At 41.4% G+C, this 21,213-nt stretch overlaps 1 protein-coding gene across 5 annotated transcripts in view; it reads left to right on the forward strand.

Moving 5' to 3' along the window:
* The window catches only part of ALG10 (ALG10 alpha-1,2-glucosyltransferase), an 82,341-nt gene extending 61,681 nt beyond the window's left edge, over positions 1-20,660 (forward strand). For all 5 annotated transcript variants that reach the window (XM_083182926.1, XM_083182927.1, XM_083182928.1 and 2 more), the window contains exons 3-4: positions 13,672-13,863; positions 18,965-20,660. In XM_083182926.1, the coding sequence (XP_083039052.1) occupies positions 13,672-13,863; positions 18,965-20,008 (1,236 nt within the window). In that variant the 3' untranslated portion in view covers positions 20,009-20,660. The remainder of the gene's footprint in view (positions 1-13,671; positions 13,864-18,964) is intronic.
* The last annotated feature ends 553 nt before the right edge of the window (positions 20,661-21,213 follow it).

Below are 21,213 nucleotides of genomic sequence, written 5' to 3' on the forward strand. Positions count from 1 at the left end.
CTCAGGAAGATTGTAAAACATTTACTTACTATCAAGGCCATCAAAGAAGTTCCTATTGCCCAAGAGAAGAAAGGGTTTTATTCCAGTCTATTCCTGGTGGGAAAAAAAGCACAGGTGGCTTCAGGACCACAATAGACTTAAGGCGTCTGAACCAGTTCGTAGAGACGAAGAAGGTTCGTATGGAGACGCTAAAGACGATTACATTGGGAGTCAAAAAAGGAGACTTCATGCTCTCATTAGACCTAAAAGACGCATATTCTCATATACCGATCAATTCCTCAGATTCTGTGTAAAGGGGAAACATTATCAGTTCACCTGTCTACCCTTTGGCCTCTCCACATCTCCGAGGGTGTTTACAAAAGTGTTTGTTACCCTTACAGCGCTTCTGAGAAGAAGAGGAATTCAAATCTGGCCATATCTAGACGATATTCTTATCGCAGCGCCATCCAAAAACGAAATACTGAAAGATCTCGAAGTGGTGATGACCTTTCTAGATACACATGGTTGAGTGGTGAACCTGCCAAAAAGTCAGTTGGTTCCAACCCAGAAAATCAAGTTTTTGGGAGTAATAATAGATTCCCTAGACTTCAAGATTTGCTTGTCAGGAGAGAGGTGTACCAAGATCAGGACTCTCTCAAAGTTACTAATGAAGAAGAGATCGACTCCCTCGAAAGACTGTTTGCAACTACTGGGCATGATGTCCTCCACCATTGAAGTCATAACTTGGGCCACGTGGTCCTCAATTCACTCTTTCTCCAGACATTATGAATTAAATGTGTCTGTACCTCAATTTGGGGAGCATGTCCTCAAGAGTGCCTTAACAAGTAAAATATGTTGCAGTTCAATATGGTCCCTCCCCTCTGTTTTTGCTTTTGGCATTTCCCAAGGTAATGGCTAATGGCTGCCATGGGAATCGTAGAAGAAAGTGTCGGATTATACTTACCGATAATTCCCTTTCTTCCTAGAGATCCCATGGCAGCCACTATAATCCCTCCCATGTTGTTTTGTTTTTCTTTTTTTCCCAGGTGAATTAAGGAGACACTCGAAAAGACAAAATAATAGGCAGGAGCAGGGATTTATACCCTCAGGGGGAGGGACCTGGGAAAAAAGTAGCCTGTCTAACTACAAGGAAGGGGATGAAATCCCAAAGTAATGGCTACCATGGGATCTCTAGGAAGAAAGGGAATTATCGGTAAGTATAATCCGACACTATTTGTGTCATTGGCGATGGCTGTATATATTCATTCATCTAACTAATAAATTAATAAAATTAATAATTGTGAGATGAAAAATATATGTACTTTTATGATGTGCGTCACACTAGACCAGGCAAAATGACCCGGCATTCAAATACCAGGTAGTTCAGACTTTTGTCTGAACAAAGTATTTGTTTTTACTTTCTTGCATGAGGCTGTGGTGGAGAGTTTTCTGTAATATCCTTATCAGCTGCTGGTGAATCAGGCCTCACATACTCAAGTCAGCTTCTTAAAGTCAATGACTTGCAAGACAAACTGATATAGAATTGTCTAGATTATTGTCACAGCACAGTCCTAATTTATCCTAATGATAGTGCTCTTTATTTGGCAAGACTGTGAATGTATTCACACTGCACAGGCTCAGTCTACTATTTCATAGCTGTTTTCTCCCCAGAAACCTTTGTAAAGTAACAATTTGTATCTGTCCAGGTTCAAACTGATTTTTTTTCCAAAGGCAATGTAGAACATTGTCTATTGCTGGGCTTCTACTGGCATATTTCTTAAACAGCTGCAGCTGTAGGCTTACAGAAACAAATATTTTATTTTGATTATTTTTTTTTCTATTTTAACAAGGTATCGAGATTATGAGGCTCATATGAATAGTGATGCCACTACACTTATGATGATCATCCCTAAAAACTGAGTTGCTGGATCTTGGGAACCTTAACCACAATAGCAGATACCCGTTTTATGTATTTTTGTAATTCCGTAATATTGTTGAGGGCCATGTCTTGTTTAAGTTAAGACACACTCCTTTTTTCTTGTCTTTGAAAGTCTTATAAGTCTTGCGCTTCAAATCTGTACATTTCCTTTGAATTTCTTGTAATTACATGTAGGGAAGCCAATCCCGGGGCATTTTTTCAATCCCGGGATTCGGGTTTGAAAAATGCTCAATCCCGGGATTGGCTTTCCTAATAAAAAGACACCCTAGCTGCCCCACATTTACCTTCATTTGAGGGTGCAGCAGGGTTGCCAGGAGCCCGGTTGCTGGGTGGGGGGGACGGGTTGTCCATGGTGCGGGCTGGCATGCTGGCTGGCTTCGCGCTGGCTGGGCGGGTAGGCTTGCTGGCTGGGCGGGCGAGTGGGCTTGCTGGGTGGGTTCATAGCTGGCTGGGCTGGCGGGTGGGCTTGCTGGCTGGGCGGGCGGCGCGGCATCACATTGCCGGGCGCGACCTCTGCCTGCGCAGGGTGACCTCTGATCTCGTCACGCTGCGCAGTGCTGCCGGGAGAAGTCGGGCAGCGTCTGAGCGATGCTTAGACGCTACCCGGCATTAGACTGCGCGCATGCGCAATCTAATCCCGAAATCCCGGGATTGGAAACTCCAATCCCGGGATTGAAATCCCGGCGTTTTGGGGGCCAAATCCCGGGATCCCGCCGATCCCAATCCCGGGATTGGCCACCCTAATTACATGGAAAAAGAATGAAGATTAAAAACCATCCATAGAGCAGAAACTGTCTTACTCCAGGCTTGAAGATTCTGTTGAAGTCTAGCTGGTTTATGAACACGTAGGAGATACTGTATCAGAATTAGAATTGCAGATGGAGTGGATTTGGGCATAAATTGTTTTTGGTGTACAAGGATTGCAAGTCCGTTAGCTTATTCACTAGGGCGCAGAACAGTTTAGTTTAATTAATTTGTCTGAACGTACATTGTCTGTTTCCATTGTATGGGAGCAAACAGTTGATTTGACATTTGCTCCAATACATTAGCAGATTTGTTGGAACTAGCTGGTTAGTTGGAAACCTAGTCTTTGGTGTGTGGCAATCTTTGTTTCTTCAAAAGCTATTTATTTCTGTATAGATTAAGTCCCTTGACTCTATATTGTATAATATTGCATCCGTAATAGCTAGCAAATTGCTTTTCTTTGTAATGTGCACATAAATAAAAGCAGACATGAACAGTAAGCTCCTGTTTGTTGGGGATACGGTCATTTGGTCACCAGCAAGTTGTTAAACAGTCATTAGGTTGACACCATTAGGTCGACATGTGTCTAGGTCGACATGGATAGATCGACACTCAAAAGGTCTATATGGGGTGTTTCACTGTTTTTTTGAGCCGGCATGTGCCGACAGTCGGTATTTCATGCCCTACCATCCACTAGGCCATGGTGGGAGAATAAATTAGTGTCCCGAGCATAGCATGGCAAGCACAGCAATCCATGCGAGGGGACGCGGTGCACTTTAACCTGTGTCCATGTTGACTGTGTCGACATTCGGGTCAAAAAACATTGAAAACCCCCCTTGTCGACCTTTTGACTGTCGACCTAATGACCCTGTCGACCTAGACTCATGTCGACCTTATGGTGTCAACCTAATGACTGTCTAACAACTTGCTGGTGACCAACTGATCCACACCCGTTTGTTGTACTCACTAGGGTTGGTCATTTGCTTTAAGCCTTGTACACACGGGGCGGTTGTTCTAAGCGATTTTGACTACATTGTCAAAATTGTTTAGAATGTTTCACTGAATTGCCCTGTGTGTACAAAAGTGGGCAATCTCCATGCATGGCCCTACAGTATTGCTATTGCACAACCAAATAGAAACTGCAGGCAAGCATATTTTTGAGTAGACACTGCAGTGTCTATTCGGCTGTATGCGCGGGCTGCTGCTAGGGATGGCCGTTAATTATCTCCGACAATGACTGGGCGATTTTTAGTTCGCAAAATCACTTTGTCAAATTTGCCCAGCTGCAGCACGTATATGTACACCCCTTTAGATGCTGTGCTGATACAATGTGACAATCCCTTCTCTTGCTCATAAAACACAAGGTGATCTATGAACCATTTAATTCCAGGGATGTTGTATCACCCTGAATTCTAGGGATGTTGTATCACCACTACTGCATTGACAAAAGTTCAGAATGTGCATTTATTTACCTTATGTTTTATATTCAGTGTGTTAAGCTGCATAGACACAGGGCGTTATTTGCACAGCGATGATGCGCATCAGCACTCATCGCTGCGCCATACACACTGGGCGGCTTTTGAGCTGAAAGCAGCTCAAACTGCAAAACTGAATTTTGCTAAATACCTAAATTGATTATCTGGACTTGTTCCTAGGTGGTGTGGTACTGTATAGCTCACAGACCATATCTAGATTGACAGTCAATTGGTCAACATGCACAAGGTTGACACATGACATTTTGACATGATTTGTTTTCAAGTTTTTTTGTGTAATTGTCCATACCTGAACACGTGGACACCCGATAGTTTGTCATTCATCTATTTCAATGTAACCATGTTTGATCTCTGAATTTGGAAAATACAGCCCTTCTTCTAATGTAATACCCCTGTAATGTCCATACAGCTGTGATATAGACACTGCAATTCAGCTCAGTGCTTTTTTTCCCAGTTCCTTATTTCCCAGTTCTTTGAGTTCTACAAACACAGGTATTTTCCTCCAAGTGCCAGTCAATTTATAATGGTTTCTATGGAAACTAGGGTATAGAAACCCAGCAGGAATTAATTAGGCTACAACAAAAATAGTGCAAATGGCAATAAAACCAAAACACCTAACTGTATTATTGGTCAGGCAGTGCTTTTCTTTTGTAAACACTATAATTATGCTGAAATTAGAAATTTGAAAGCTTTTACTAACATAGTACCACTTTCATTATTAAACATTATGAAAGTGGTACTAACTTCATTAATAACATATTTATTACCATTAAGCTATATAGCACCAACATATTCTGTTTTCTGCACTTTACTTAACTGTTTTGATAGTGAGGGTTTTATCACCTTTACGTTGAGGCCATTTTATAACCTTAGTGATCATCACATTTCAAGTTCAATATCACACACATACCAGGAGGGGGAAAACAAATGGTTGATCCTCGAGCTTCACTAAAAGAATGGTCAAGAATGTGGCAATTAGAGTTTAATGACAAAAAAAGCAAAATCATGTACTATGGTCTCAAAAGGCTAAATATTGTATTAACCACACTACAATGGAAACTACTGAGGGTGAAAAGGATGTAAGAGTCATTATTTCAGGTGACCGAAAGACAGCGAAGCAATGTAGCAAAACAATTAGGAAGGCAAGTCAGATGCTTGGTTGTATAAGGAAGCAGAAAGAAAGACCTAATAATGACACTGTATACTGTAGGTCATTACTTGGCGTTATCTAGAATTCGGTGTTCAGTTATGGAGGCCATATCTCCAGAAGAATATTATTATTATTCCCACATTTTTTTTAATTGGGACTACAAGTGTTTTGTAGTGCCTTACATGTTGCACCCATTAGAACAGTACAGGGAACACAGACTTTAACATTACAGTAACTGGAACTTAAGGCCCCCATACACTATGCGATTTGGTCCCGATTTCACCCGATTCAGATGGATCGGGCAGGGAAATCGGGCCAAATCGCATGTCCAGACACCCGGTCCGACCCGATGCGCGGATCGGAGTCGGGAGGTCGGACTGGCTGCACATAAGATTTGCTTAATCTTATGTGCAGCCGGGCAGGGGACGCCGGAGCAGGGAGCTGTGCTCCGGGAAGGTGCAGGGTGGCTGGGACACTGCGGCGCGGATGTCGGGGGACTCTGCTAGTAGGGCAGAGGCAGCGGACGCTGCGGAGGCAGCTGTCACGGAGAGCAGGGCAGGGGGAGCCAGGAGCGGTCAGTGCTCAGCACTGACCGCTCCCGCCTCCCCCTGTCCGGCTCTCCGTCACTGTCACTGTCCCCCGCAGCGTCCCCTGCACGCTTCCCTTCTAGCAGTGCAGCCCAGCAGTATTCCCGCAGCTCAATGTTTTAAATAGGATTTTCTCCCGCCGCTCGCCGCTACACCAGACCCTGCGGCGAGCGGGAGAATAGAAAAAATCCTATTCAAAGACTGGGTGGCCGCTGATTGACATAGATTCTTCTATGCTGCTGACTCCCCGCGGCGCCCCTCTGCCACTGACCTTCTCCTGCAGGCCCCCCCCCCCGGACCCTGCTCTCCCACTGCTTTTTACATGTAATAAATCGAGCCGATTTATCACATGTAAAAAATGGCACATAAAGTGACAAATCTTATCAAGCTCCCCCGGGGAGCTGCCGGGGAAGCTCAGGGGAAATCGGGGCTGACTTGTCCTTAGAACAAATTGCCTTAGTGTATGGGGGCCTTTAAGGTGCCCATACACTAGGCATACCATCCTGAAGATTGCACCTGCTGCAAGATAGATTTATTGCATCAATAAACCTTCCAGGAGGCTGGAGGTTCATGGGGGATCACGGGCGTTCACCCTCAGAGAAGTCACCCTAGTGTATGGGCACCTTTTAACATGTGTAACAATTAGAACCACTAGTCTCAGTACACAATACAGTTGAGATTGTAGGAAAGAAAATGAGTTGTCTACGTACAACAGAGTCTACAAAGAAGGGCAACTAAAATGTTACATTGCCTACATCACAAAACTTACCTGGAAAGACTCAAATATCTTAATATACTGTATAGTTTGCAGCAGATAATGGAGGGACATGATAGCCACTAAAGGGGTTTGACAAGGTACAGGACAAGAGCATTCTTTAAAGGAAGAGAAGTAATAGTACATGAAGGCATTCACAGAAATTTGATGAAAAATGACTTTACAGAAAGGAAAGTGAATAAGTGGAATATACTGCCACTTAGGTGGTATAGGCTAATACAGTAGCCCAATTTTAACATGATTAGGCTAGATGGAAGGCTATCCTGACAAAAACATCAAACCCTATATGTTCCTTAGATCTTTTAACAGAAAAAGAGGGGCAAGCAAGATAGGCCAAGTGGTTCTTATTTGTATTCAAATTCTGTTTCTACAGTATTTTCAAAAGACTTTGTATTTTCAAAAAAAATACCCTTAATCTGACAGGGGAAATAGTGGTGGTGCCTATTCAATGCTGTCTTTCCCAAAAGCATTTAAGAGGCATCTCGGCAGAATGGACCCAACTTTAAAAGCAGTCTGGCCCGTTTTGCCGAGATCACGGCCGTGATCTCGATGATCCACCACCATTTCTGCAGACATGCCGCCTTTTCGTCGTTTGGCAGGCGGGGCATTGAATCCAGCCTGCCGAGTAACAGTCGAGCAGGCCAGGGTCATTACTGTGGAGACATCCTGCCAGTCGTTACCTGGGATTGAATACCCCGCTAATTTGTTTTACTCATTTTAACATGAAATTTTCACAAAGGGAACCAAAAAACACATGATTATTTTTTTCCTCCATGTATATAAGCAATGTCTAAGAAATAAAGGTTTTTCTTTCACCATTGACCTAACTTTCTAAAATAGTAAAAAGCAGGATTCTATTTGTAAAAAGCAAATGTTAACCCAATGAGGCTTACCACTAGACAGCCTACAGCATTATGGGGGTTATTTTGGTACACTCTTTTTGACAAATTCCTTCTTAGATGGACAAAACCATGTGCACTGCAGGTGGGGCAGATGTTACTTGTGCAGAGAGAAATAGATTTGGGTGGGGTTTTACTTCAAAGTGAGATCTATATTGCAGTGTAAAAGTAAAGCAGTCTTTATTTTCCCTGCACAGAAACAAAATAACTCCCACAAATCTAATTCTCTCTGCACATTTTACATCTGCCCCCCTGCAGTGCACATGGTTTTGCCCATCTAAGAAGGAATTTGTCAGAAAGAGTGAACGAAAATAACCCCCAATATGAGAAATGTTATATATTTAGGACATTATAGGAAAGATAAGAACTTTCTATCTATACTATAAACACAAAGGGCCATATTGTTTGAAAGACAGGATGGCTTCATCTCTCTAGGTGCGAAGAAACAGTCCTTCCATGCGCATTTCTGGCAGCATATTAAACTAAACAGGTTTTGTTTTTTTTGTTTTTATAAAGGGGTAAAAAATTAAGTACCATTTACCTTTTTACTTGGTGACCTTTTGCATGTCAACTTTCTAGGGTCAACCTTTTTACTGTACTATCAACAAAATACATATTTAACCATAATAAAAACTTTTGGTGTTGTATACTACTTTATTTGTGTTTTGGGATTAAAATCATACTTTTGTATAACAATCCTTTTATGTATTTTTGTTTAGGACGAAGTATTAAGGTGGATTCATTTGTATTTAATAGATGTTATGTATTATAAATAATTTAATATATAGAACATGAACAAACATGACATGAAGAAATTATTTTTCAAATGATGTGTACCGGGGGCATTGACTGTAGAATGAAGAAATACATTTGATATGACAAAAAACATATTCATACTAATTCTTGGGCCCGCAGCACAACTTTATATACTGGCTGGTGAGCGTGTGAATCTGATCTAATAGTTTCAGACAAATTAATGCAGACAATGTAAGTACAGATTTGTGTAGCTGTATTTTATGTGTGCATCTTTCTATTGTGTTTTTTTGGGGTACTTGTGTATTTTCAGGGCGCCCAATTTGCAATCGCATGTCCCGTTTTAGTCCGTGCGATGCAATCTCAGTAGTTAATATGGTAATTTTATATTGGTGGCCGTTACGCAATTAGCGTAACTGTTCTGTCAGAATTAGCGTACCTTGACATCGACCACCACTGGACAGACCTTTAACCTAACACAATCTACTTCATGTGAACACGCAGGCATATACATCTTGAGATGTCCCTGCGGACTTGAGTATGTAGGCAGGACTATACGACCACTAAAGAAGAGGATATATGAGCACATAAGAAACATTCGGAGGGGGTACGAAAACCACAGCGTGTCATTGCACTACAAACAAAAACACAACAGCAACCCCCAAGATTTATTTTTTATGGCCATTGAGTCACCAAAAAGGAATTGGAGAGGGGGGGATTACACAGAGACCCTTAACAGGAGAGAGCTCTTTTGGATTTTCACTCTCAAGACAATGACACCAAGGGGTTTAAACATTGATTTCCATAATAGCCATCTAGGATAACGGTATACCTTTTTCCACATTACAACCATCATGTATTCGTACATTCATGTCCTTTACTCATATTTCATTTTCCTATTTTTAAACACATTTTTAAACACACTGTACATACCACAACAACCATCATTATTACTCTGCATCTCCCTCTCATCCATGTACTTTTTCCCAGTCCCAGCATGCATATCATGCTTAGTGTGACACACATATCCCCATTTGTGTTTCATTCTTACATATCATACCTCTGCCTTCTATACACATATATATTTACACCATGTCTCTTCTCCTCATCCCATAGCAATAACACTCTTCAATACATGTCCCTGTCCCATATACATCAGCTGTCCCGTCTCTGACAATCTGTCTAACCGCCCCCCCCTCCCTTTCTTTCCCCTTTTTTATCTTTCCCTGGTTCGCATCATCATGATCCTCAAGTACCTTTCACCATTTCACCAACAGCGCAACATGTAATTACCATATTAATCATCCCTCCTGTTACAACAGGTGTGCGCAATATCCCACCTATCAGCAAACAGACACCCATCCACATTCTAATAAGACCCGCCCCATGCCCATAAATACACTGTCTTTAACAGCACAGTGCATCCTTGACAAAGGCCCTGAGAGGCCGAAACGCGTTGGCACAGCAACAGCACCTTGACAACACACGCCAAAGTCTCCTCCCCCGTGAGTTGAGAGGACGGACACCACACATCGTCACCCCGGCACATGCGGTACTGAGCCTATCACCGCTACCCGGAAGTGACGCACCGAGTCCATCCAGCCGGACAGACGGGCAGCGGCGAACAGCGTATCCATCTCCGAGCCGCATCGGCTGCGTTCACTAGCACCAACAGGCTGGTTCCTCCTCGCTCAGGACTACAAGTACACGGAGCTCCATACCAAGCTCCGAGACGCACCCCCACCGCCGGCTGACAGGGTAAGTGGTCAGTGAGTGGGACGCCGCTCACAGCCATCACACCCCTGCACGGCACCATTAACTATTTACTTGATACTTTCATCCTCAAATCCCACGGTGTACATATCCAGCTCCCGGATACCCCCGTCACCACCGCTTAGTGCATGGGACATAAACCTGGGAGGTTTATGGTCACAAAGGGATCCGTTGATTCCCTCATTCGCCACCGGGGCCCAGCACTCCAATACATCCACTTTGAGACATAAACTGCAGGAGGTTTATGGTATAAAGGGGTCTGTTGACACCCTCATTCCCTACCAGGGCTCATTGTCGTTACCACTGACTGTACCTCCCAACCCGTACAGATCATCACCCCCACCCAGAGCACCCACACCCCTTGCTCTTACCCCCATTTACTGTATATACCACTGTTATTCAATAAACAAATATTGTATTCCACACATACTGTCTCTGCATCATATATACTTAATAACTTATATATACACCAGGTGAGCGCTTTACTATCTATTTCTTGCATTGAACCTTATGAGCCTAGACCACTCGAGTTTAGCAGCTCCCTCACCCAGAGTGATTATAGCGCCTTATCCCAAAAACCCGTTTTTCAGAATTAGCGTAGGCAACGTAAATTGCGTAGTCAGTCAGAGGTAGTGTTCCCGCTCCCTGTCAGATTTAGTCTGAGGTAATTTACTGACCAGAATGGCTGCAGAACCTGTCACAACTATGTTCACCTTGCCGAAGACAGAGGAGAGGAGGCTGTTCTTTTCTTTCAGCAGCACAATTTGCTGTCAGTCATGCAGAATTGCAGAAACGGGCACCCTATGCGCTGATCTGTAAAAGAGTGCTTGTGGCCGTAGCGGTGCCATATAAAATCCTGTCGCTTCAAGGTGAGCCTAAGAGCGGCGCATCGGTTCGCGGAGTGCCATTTATCCTTCCTGACACTGATCAGATTCATATATTCCTGGGCAGAGGAGCTCACATCAATTGATTACTGTGAGCAACAGCTGCAGTTATCCAACAAAACTGCGGTCCTCTACAACCGTGCGATGCGGGAGGCCTGCACTGTCGACCTTATGGCGCAGCCCCAGCGGCGTATTGGTGGTCCCGGTAAGATCATGGAAGTGAATGAGTTTGTTCGTCCAAAGAAAGAGCAATGTTGGACGGATGCTGCATCAGCAATGGATCTTTGGAGGCATTTCACGGGAAAGTGGTGAGTGCTTCGTAACTCAGGTTCTGAAACGGGATGCCAGCACTCTCATGGCCACCATAAATTAATACATAGAGCCGGGCACAACAATTTACTCGGATTGCTGGAAGGCCTATTGTACCGAGCAGCTGTAACAGGCCGGATATCAGCATGCTCGGGTGAATCATAGGTTCAACTTTGTGGACCCGGACACAGGTGTTCACACCCAGAACATTGAGTGACTTTGGGGCTCATGTAAATGGTGCAACAAGCACCAAAGAGGCACGGCACGCCACAATGTAGAGTCATACCTGCAGGAGTTCATGTGGTGGAAGACTGGGTGCGGATAACGCATTCAAGCGTGTTTTACACGCACTTTCGCTGCTTCCTAAGGCAGAGTGACTGTTTAATGAAGCTTTTTCTTCATGAATTGTAATTATTAATGTTATTTTCCTTGATTTATTGTTATTATTGTAATTATTTATTGTGATGTGATTTCATTATTGAATATGATTATTGAATATGATATATAATTATTAAGTAAATTCAAGTTACCTGTTAACACGTCATCATTACTGTGTCAGATGTATGAAATGGCAGGTGTGAATGTGTTTCTAAAACAACACCACTATCCACGTCACCCCGAAGCGTGGCGAGTGCACGTGTCCTCCCGACCTTTTCATAACCCCACTATCCACGTTGGCGTGAAGTTGATATTCTATAGTGTGGCGAGCACAGCAAACCCGAAGCGTGGCGAGCGGACGTGGATTACTTTACGTATTCCGCGTCCCCTTGCGGCACTCACCACGCTTCAGGCTCGATGCGCTCACCACACTACATACAGTCAACTCCACGCCCATGTGGATATTGGGGTTATGAAAAGGTCGGGAGGACACGTAACGCAGGGCTCGCTGTGCTCGCCACGCTTCTGGGTGACGTGGATAGTGGGGGTGTGAAAAATAAAATTGCATCACTTATACAGATACACTGGGGTTTTTGGGGCATCACATATGCATATACACTGGGGGTTTTGTGGTTATTCGCAACGCACAAAAATTGCATGTGATCGCATTCTATTTTGAGTGTAATGCAATGTGATCTGCGGTCAGGGTGCAGTGAATAAATTAACTAGTGAGATAGCATCACATCACAACTTACGGCAGGAAAAGTGCATCGCAAAGCACTAAAATGTGCCATGCGATACGATTTCATTATGCAGAATAGACCACTACGAAAAATGCTTTGTGGGCGCCATGCTAATACACAAGTACTTTTTTTTTTGTGGTTTGTTTAATCAGCTAGGAAAATGCTGCAAATCAAGCGCAGTACTATAGCAAAAAAAGGAAATCACATTTTAGAACAATCCTATTATCACTGTAAAACCATCTGGAGTGATGATTAAATGCTATTTTTATCCACGTTTTGCCGATTGTGGTTTTTTGTTTGGCTATCCTATTGGATTGCCCTATAAGCCCCGCTTTGCATGAAAACACACAGATTCATTGAAACCTGGTTGCGCCCAGCAACATGCCCATTTTCGCTGAAAGCAGAGCTGATAATTCAGCACGAGTTATGGCTAAAAAATAATAAGAATAAGAAATTGCCAGGTTTTTACCACTTGTTCCCATGCTCTGGTCACATAAAACACATCTATTAACTTCTATCGGATGTCTGTTTATAACTTCTCTATAACATGATTCCTAATGGGATTACATGATTCCTGTGGATTACATGGATTTTTTTGTACAGGGTGTATTATAATATATTGTACAGTATATTGCATATAAATGTTTGCCCTAAAAGGATTTTATTTTAGTGATACATCAATCAAAAGTATTTTTGAAGGTAAAATGAAAGGACATTCTACGTTGACTCTTGATATGCTTATTGTAGGAGAGAAAGTTTGTTAATAAACTTGTATCCCATTGTTTTTCTATTTTTTTTGCAGTTTAAATGTACTTCTATAGAATTATGTAAACTATAGTTGAGCTCAGTCATGTATAGGGATTTTTTTTAAGTTTGGTATTGTAACAACCTTTTTTAATTATATACTTGTATACAATCTATATGCCATAGCACATACACACTAGGGGCTGGATGTAATGAAGTAAGAACCATTCCTTGTAAATGATTGCTCCTTTAAAAAATGTCTCAGTTCAGCCAGCATCCCACACAGGTGTTGAACTCGGACGCCATTACATCAGGCCCTAGTATCCAAATACTACCCAATGTATTTTTGGATTGTGGGATGAAACCCAAACAAGCACAGGGAGAATATGCCTGTACAAACCCTAAACATGGTGGGAATTAATCATAAGACCCAGTATTGTGATAAATACACAGACACAAAATGATATGTTTAATATTCTTGATGGTTGTTTCATGTTTTTTTTTTTTCTTTCCTTCATTAGTGGGATTCCATGATCACAACTCTACCTGGCCTTTATTTGGCATCTGTTGGCATGCTGAAGCCTACTACCTGGCTCTTTGGATGGAGTGAAAACATTATCTGCTCCGCTGGAATGCTGCGGTTTATTAACCTTGTGTTCAGTCTTGGCAATCTGTACATGTTCTATTTGATTATTTGCAGAATACACACAAAGGTAAGCTTTTTAAAGGTCATAAAGATTACTTGTATAAAGTAAGTGCTTTAGTCATAATTACTTATTTTCTATAGGGCCGTGCTTCTCAACTCGAAAACTAAAAATGGTTCTGTTTTTAAAATTTTTTTTGCTTGTAATGTTTCACAGGGAAGATAAAAAAAAAAAAAAAAAAAAAATATATATATATATATATATATATATATATATATATATATATATTCAGTATTAAATCCCCGTGGTCAGGATCCCGGCGTTCAGAATCCCGACGCCGAAATGCCGACAAGGGGGGGACGTGGATCGCCCCCCCTTGCGGGCTCGCTGCGCTCGCCACAACAACCGGCACCAGTCACTTGATGAAATTCAATGCAGAATCATTTATTGGTAAACATCCAGGCTCAGTTTAGACGAAATAATCATCATAGACACCCATCAAGCAGATACAACGAGGCAATACGATACACGTCTCCTCGACGGCCGTTTCGGCGCATACAGCGCCTTCATCAAGAGGGGTCATCAAGACACTGAGCCACAGACCTAAAGTTTATAGGGTGTACAGAGCCATACTCACCTGCGCATCATCAGCTCAATCACCGGAGTCCGGCATCCACGATCCATCACCTCCTCGCGCGTCACCGCAGTCAGTACCCGCCGCACGCGTGAACAGGAAGTACACACGGCGGTGTGGAACCAAAATGCAGCGTCTGCCGCGGGGGGAATGAAATGTGGTTCCCGGTCCCTGGAAGTGAGCCGGGTCACAGGTTGTTGCCATGGGGATCCGACGCCAATACAAAGAACATATATACCGCACTAAAACAATACAGATAGCATGGAATCCTATCATAAAAAACTGTCAACAAGAGAACAAGTATATGAAAAAAGGTGGCAATGCATTAGATAGTAAACAAATTGTAGCAACATGAATCGTTAATATATGATAAACACTAACTATCTGAGGACATCGGAGGCGGTGCACAAAAAAATATCACTATTACCATTATTTAGTAAAGGGGGAAAATGAGAACTCTTTATTTAAGCCAACTGGTCTCATGCAGTTAAGCTCATAGATCCAGTAACATTCTTTTTTCATCCATAGACCATGCCTATCTCCACCTCGCCTCAACGGAGGCACATGCTCTATAGGCATAAAGGCAAAGTCCTTAATAGAATGACCCATTTCAACAAAATGCCTGGCTACCGGAGTGGTGCTGGCATCCACTTTTTGATAGGCCTTATTGATTGAGGACCTGTGTACTCCAATTCTCTCCTTGAGCATTCTCATCGTTTTGCCGACGTACAATTTGTTGCACGGGCACTGGATTAAGTAAACGACATATCTTGTCTCACAGTCCATGACATGCTTCAAGTTGTATCTTTTGCCTGATATAGGGTGTATTAATGCGTTGGATTTAATTATGTGTCGGCAGTTAACACATCCAGTACATTTTTGTGAGCCAACAGGCCTGGATAGCCAATTTCTCTGATCGACTTTAGGACTGATGTCCGAGTAGGTCAACTGTTGCTTTAGATTTTGGCTTCTCTTGAAGCAGAACAGTGGAGGACTTTGACACACCTTCCCCATAACTGCGTCAGTGCGCAAAATGTGCCAATGTTGTAGGAAGGCTTCCTTAATGGCCTTCGACGCTACCGAATAGGTGGTCACAAAATGTAGCCTCTGTTCTTTTTCTTCCTTAGCCTTCGGGATCAGCAAATCAGACCTCTGTAAACTCAGACATTTGGATCTTGCTTCTTCCACTTCTTTGTGGTCATATTGGCGATCAGTAAATTGCTTGCACATCTCATTCAGGACACTGTCTAGGGCTGTTCTGTCAGACGTGATGCGTACAGCTCTCAGCAGTTGAGAATACGGTAAACTGCATTTAAGCGGTTGAGGATGAAAACTGGATGCAAGTAAAAGAGTGTTTTTATCAGTTGGCTTTTTGAAGAGTGACGTTACAAAGGTCCCATTTTTAATAGAAATCAAAACATCAAGAAAATGGATAGACACAGGACTGTAACTGGAGGTAAATCTAATTTTCCCTGGAATGGAATTCAAAAAGAGTACAAAATCATTGAGAAGCTTCTCAGTGCCAGTCCAAACAAAAAACAAATCATCTATATAACGAACGTAACAGCTGATGAATTTGGAAAAAGTAGAATGGGAAAGCAAATACCGTTTTTCATATTGAAACATAAATAAATTGGCATACGATGGGGCCATGTTAGACCCCATCGCCGTGCCACGGCGCTGCAAAAAAAACCCCATTATCAAACAAAAAATAATTTTTGTTGAGAACCAATTCAAGCAAAGTTAACAGAAAATCAATAGGTGGACCTGTATAAAATGGACTGGCACTGATACACTCTCGAACCGCTCCAATGCCCTCATCATGTTCAGTGTTGGTGTATAGGCTGGTGACCTCTAGGGTCACCAGCAAACACCCATCTGTTGGTTGACCAAATTGACTGAGTTTGTTTAGAAAATCAGTAGTATCACGCAGGAAATATGGGCTGGCCTGTACTACCGGCTGCAGAAAAAAATCGATATACTGCGACACCGGCTGGCTAATCGATCCCATAGAAGAAATAATTGGTCTCCCAGGTGGGGAGACCAACGATTTATGTACCTTAGGAAGGCAGTAGAGCAGAGGAATGATAGGAAATTTTTCACAAAGAAATTCACTAGTGGGCTCATCAATCCAGTTGTTGCTTAATCCCATCTGGATTAAGGAGTCAAACTCCTTCTTGTATTTTTGAGTGGGATCGTACGTGAGTTTAAGATAACAACTGGCATCACTTAACTGGCCTTTGATTTCATTGGTATAGTAGTCCCTGTCGAGAACTACCACGCCCCCGCCTTTATCGGCGGGGCGGATGATGATATTGGAGTTGTCACGCAGGGATTTAATGGCCTGTTTTTCGCCTTGAGTTATGTTTGAATAATACCTAACAGGCTTTTTAACCACCGGTAAGGCATCACGTTTAACAAGGCGCATGAAAGTATTGATGGATGCATTTGGGGAGGGGGGGGTCAAAATCACTTTTAACCCGAAAGGGAGATGGATTTATGGTAGGAGCCTGCGGTTGTCTGAGAAAATAATCTTTAAGGCGCAGTTGTCTGTGAAAACGAAAAAGTTTCACAGGGAAGATAAAATATATATATATATATATATATATATATATATATATATATATATATATAGGGTCAATGAATCAGGCGGCACTCACGGATTTGCAAAACGTGAACAAACTTATTTATTCATCCAACATGTTTCGGGCACTCGGCCCGTCCTCAGGGATAAACAACAGTGACTTTACAACACACTTATATTCTGTAACAAGTGAAAAACTCCCTCCCCTTTCACTTGTTACAGAATATAAGTGTGTTGTAAAGTCACTGTTGTTTATCCCTGAGGACGGGCCGAGTGCCCGAAACATGTTGGATGAATAAAAAAGTTTGTTCACGTTTTGCAAATCCGTGAGTGCCGCCTGATTCATTGACCCTATACAAGGACCAGCCAGTCCATGCTGGAAGGCACCGGGTCAGTATCGACTGCATCATCCACCTGGGAGTGCCGGCTTACGCAGCATATATATATATATATATATATATATATATATATATATATATATATATATATATATATATATATATATATATATATATTCAGTATTGAATCCCGGCGGTCGGGATCCCGGCGTTCAGAATCCCGACACCGAAATGCCGCCACGCAGCGGGCACACTAATTTATTCTCCCTCCAGGGGTGTCGTGGACACCCACGGAGGGAGAATGTGTCGGGATTCCGGCGTTGGGTATATATATATATATATATATATATATATATATATATATATATATATATATATATATATATATATAATCTCTATCTAGCTGGGTCAGTAATGATCCCACCTATGTTCACGGACCGCAATTTTCAAAACATAAAGGGGCAGATGTATTAAGCCTTAACAAGAGATAAATGCAAGGGTGATAAAGAGAGATAAACGTCCAGCCAATCACATCCAAACTGCCATGTTAAAGGCTTTGTTTGAAAAAAGTCAGTAAGGAGCTGATTGGCTGGATGTTTATCTCTCTTTATCACCCTTGTATTTATCTCTTGTTAATGCTTAATACATCTGCCCCATTGTGTGGTGGTTCTGTGGGCTAGAGTTGGGAAACATGGCTTGATGACTGCCATACATTTGCCATGTTGGTTATTGATGAGGCGGAATCCCCCAGTCTGCTTACTAATAATTCTGGAACAAGTATCAACAATTCTGACCTCTTTGTGCTGCCCTAAAGTCTATTACAACTGCGACTTTATTCTCATTACAATGATATATCATCAGTGAGAGGGACGCTACAAAACCTGAATAGTGTATTATGTATGTCATAGTTCAGAATAATCATATGATTTATAATGGAGCTTTTGCTGTAGAGAATGAGCAAGTATATTCTTCTTTAACGTTAAATACAACAAAACAAGATTATTCTATTATCTATTTTTTTAGGTGGTCTCCTGAGAGAACCAGGTTGTACAAACATATAACAATCGTGTGGGATATATATATATATATATATATATATATATATATATATATATACTATCTATTTGTACTATCTATTTGTCGGTGACCCCAGGGGTATTCGAATCACACGACTCTCCATGTTGCTGACCGTCAGGCTGATGACTTCTCTTATCTCAGTCATTGATTCAAGGAGTCTGAAAAATCTGTTCAATTGTCTGTTATTTTAGACTACTCGCTCACATTTGTGCCTCCACAATGCTGCTATGCATGTGCTGTCTGCTGACTACACATGTGATGTGATGGCCTTCTGCACACTTTTATAATGTAATTGCATTTTTATGTTACTTATTATATTCCTGCTAATTTTAATAACGTACATTTTACAATGCTATCCTACAATGATAAAGTAAGCAATAATGCTTACTTTAGTAATAATACCTATATATCTGTTATGAAATCTCATGCACAGTAAGACAAACACCCTATACAGAAATGCATTTAAATATATATGTAAATGCTTGTCATTGGTCATTACACAACAATTGAATACTTTGCTTTGCTCTTCATCTATAGGTTTCAGCACTGAAGAGAATTTTGTGCACCCTCAATTTATATTTGTTCCCCACTCTTTATTTTTTCACATTCCTCTACTACACAGATGCTGGATCCACATTTTTTGTCCTTTTTACTTATGTCATGTGCCTGTACGGAAACCATAAAAGTTCAGCTCTTCTAGGATTTTGCGCATTCTGTTTTCGCCAAACAAACATCATATGGGTAATATTCTGTGCTGGAAATGTTATTGCAGAGAAGGTGACAGAAGCTTGGAAGGCAAAACAGAAGAAAACTGATGAAAAGCCCTCCCCAAAAGAGCCATTTTCTGAAACAGTTGACGCTATCAAATTCCTTGTCCGATACTCGTGTTCTAGGAACATACTGTCTCTCTTCCTGTTAACCTGGCCATACATCATTTTAGTTATGTGTTTCCTTGTTTTTCTTACAGTGAATGGAGGCATAGTAATAGGAGACAGAAGTAATCATGAAGCCTGTTTCAATTTTCCACAGCTGTTTTATTTCCTTGCTTTTACAATGATTTTTTCCTTCCCCATATTCCTTTCTGTACAGAAAATAAGTGACTTTATTAAGTCAGTGTGGAGACGTCCTCTCATGTATATAACACTAGCTTGTATCTCTCTGTTTCTTATTTGGAAATTCACCTATGTTCACAAATATTTGCTAGCTGATAATCGCCATTACCCGTTTTATGTCTGGAAGAAAATATTCCAGAGACATGAGCTGGTAAGATACCTGCTTGTCCCAGGATATATATTTGCAGCGTGGAGTTTTGTGGATGCTCTTAAGTCGAAGTCCATACTGTGGCTCCTAATGTTCTTTATATGCATAATAGCTTCCACAGTTCCTCAGAAACTGATGGAGTTTCGTTACTTCATTTTGCCATATCTAATCTTCAAACTGAATGCATCCATTCCATCTGTTAGCAAGCTTCTTCTAGAGTTGACACTCTACGTCGCAGTCAATACTTTAACATTCCATCTGTTTTTGAATAATACTTTTCAATGGCCGGATAGTGAAGAGACTCAGAGATTTATGTGGTGAGCTATAGGGTCAAAACCTATGTGTCTCAGACAGAAATGATTCATGCTATTTGGATATACAATATTCTACATTCCAAGATGTATGCTTTGATTTGGGTGGAAAATTTAAATTCTGGTAGGGATTTCAGAATTGTTTGTTGGCAGTCCTTACGATCATTTATTTTACATGGAATTTATTATATTAGATACATGTATTCAACACTACACAATTTTTTTTATTTTTAAGTAAATGAACAGCATTTTTTTTATTATACTTTTGTTGAAAACTCAGTAGTTTATAGCATGCAGCAAAACTTAGTCACAGATCTTGTAAACCTTTTTGAGTGGAGTCGTGTTTAGATAGTATTGGGTAGTTTTTAGCTCCTATTTCTTTTTAGTACATTCTGCTTTAAATATAATTTGAACCAATATTGGCATTATCAGTTTTTTGGTAGTTTAGTTTGGTTATTTTGCAGGGTTTTTTTCTGACAGGACTTTAGATTGAACAGTAGGTGGCAGGCTTTCCTTGTGAATGCCCAACATTCAGTGAAAATTAGGTTGTCAACATTTCTCATTGTCTGTCTGATGTAAAGATAAATACATGTATTTTCTTGTTGCTTACTGTTGAAATAAAGATATATTTTTGTATTAATAAAATGTTTTCATTAAACCTATGAGGTTATCTAGAAATATTTTGAAAGTAAGGTAACATGTCAGTGATTTCTCTGAGCACTGCTACTCCCCTGCCTGTTCTTTTTGCTTTTTTATATTTATTGTTGAATGGCTGGCCAGCCCTATAATGTGCACACATTTACATACCTGTTTTTTTCTGTTTCAGTTCTACAGTAATGCATAAGCAATATTTGGCAAAACATTTAATATTACAAAACCATAGTCAAGAAGTCCAAGGTGTCCGTTGCCATTCTAGTGACAGAAATTAGACAGCTTGGACAGGGAAAGGAAGTAATTACATCCATAATGGTCTGGATGGGGCAGAACACAGCCTTCAGACATCCCTGACGATGTGTTTGGAGCGAAAACTCGTCAGGCTGAGAGATTGAATCCTCTTACTCTAAAGGGCACTGAGATGTAAAGAAGTCTGGAGTGAGTGAAATGTTGTTAAGATTTGGGAGATGAGCTGACAAGTGTACAGTGAAAAATGTCAGATATGTTGCTTCACTTAACACTTTTCTTTATTTAGCACACAAGCAGCCAAAATACGTATAA

This window comes from Crinia signifera, chromosome 4, assembly GCF_055691185.1.
Source record: "Crinia signifera chromosome 4, ASM5569118v1, whole genome shotgun sequence".
Lineage (NCBI taxonomy): Eukaryota > Metazoa > Chordata > Amphibia > Anura > Myobatrachidae > Crinia > Crinia signifera.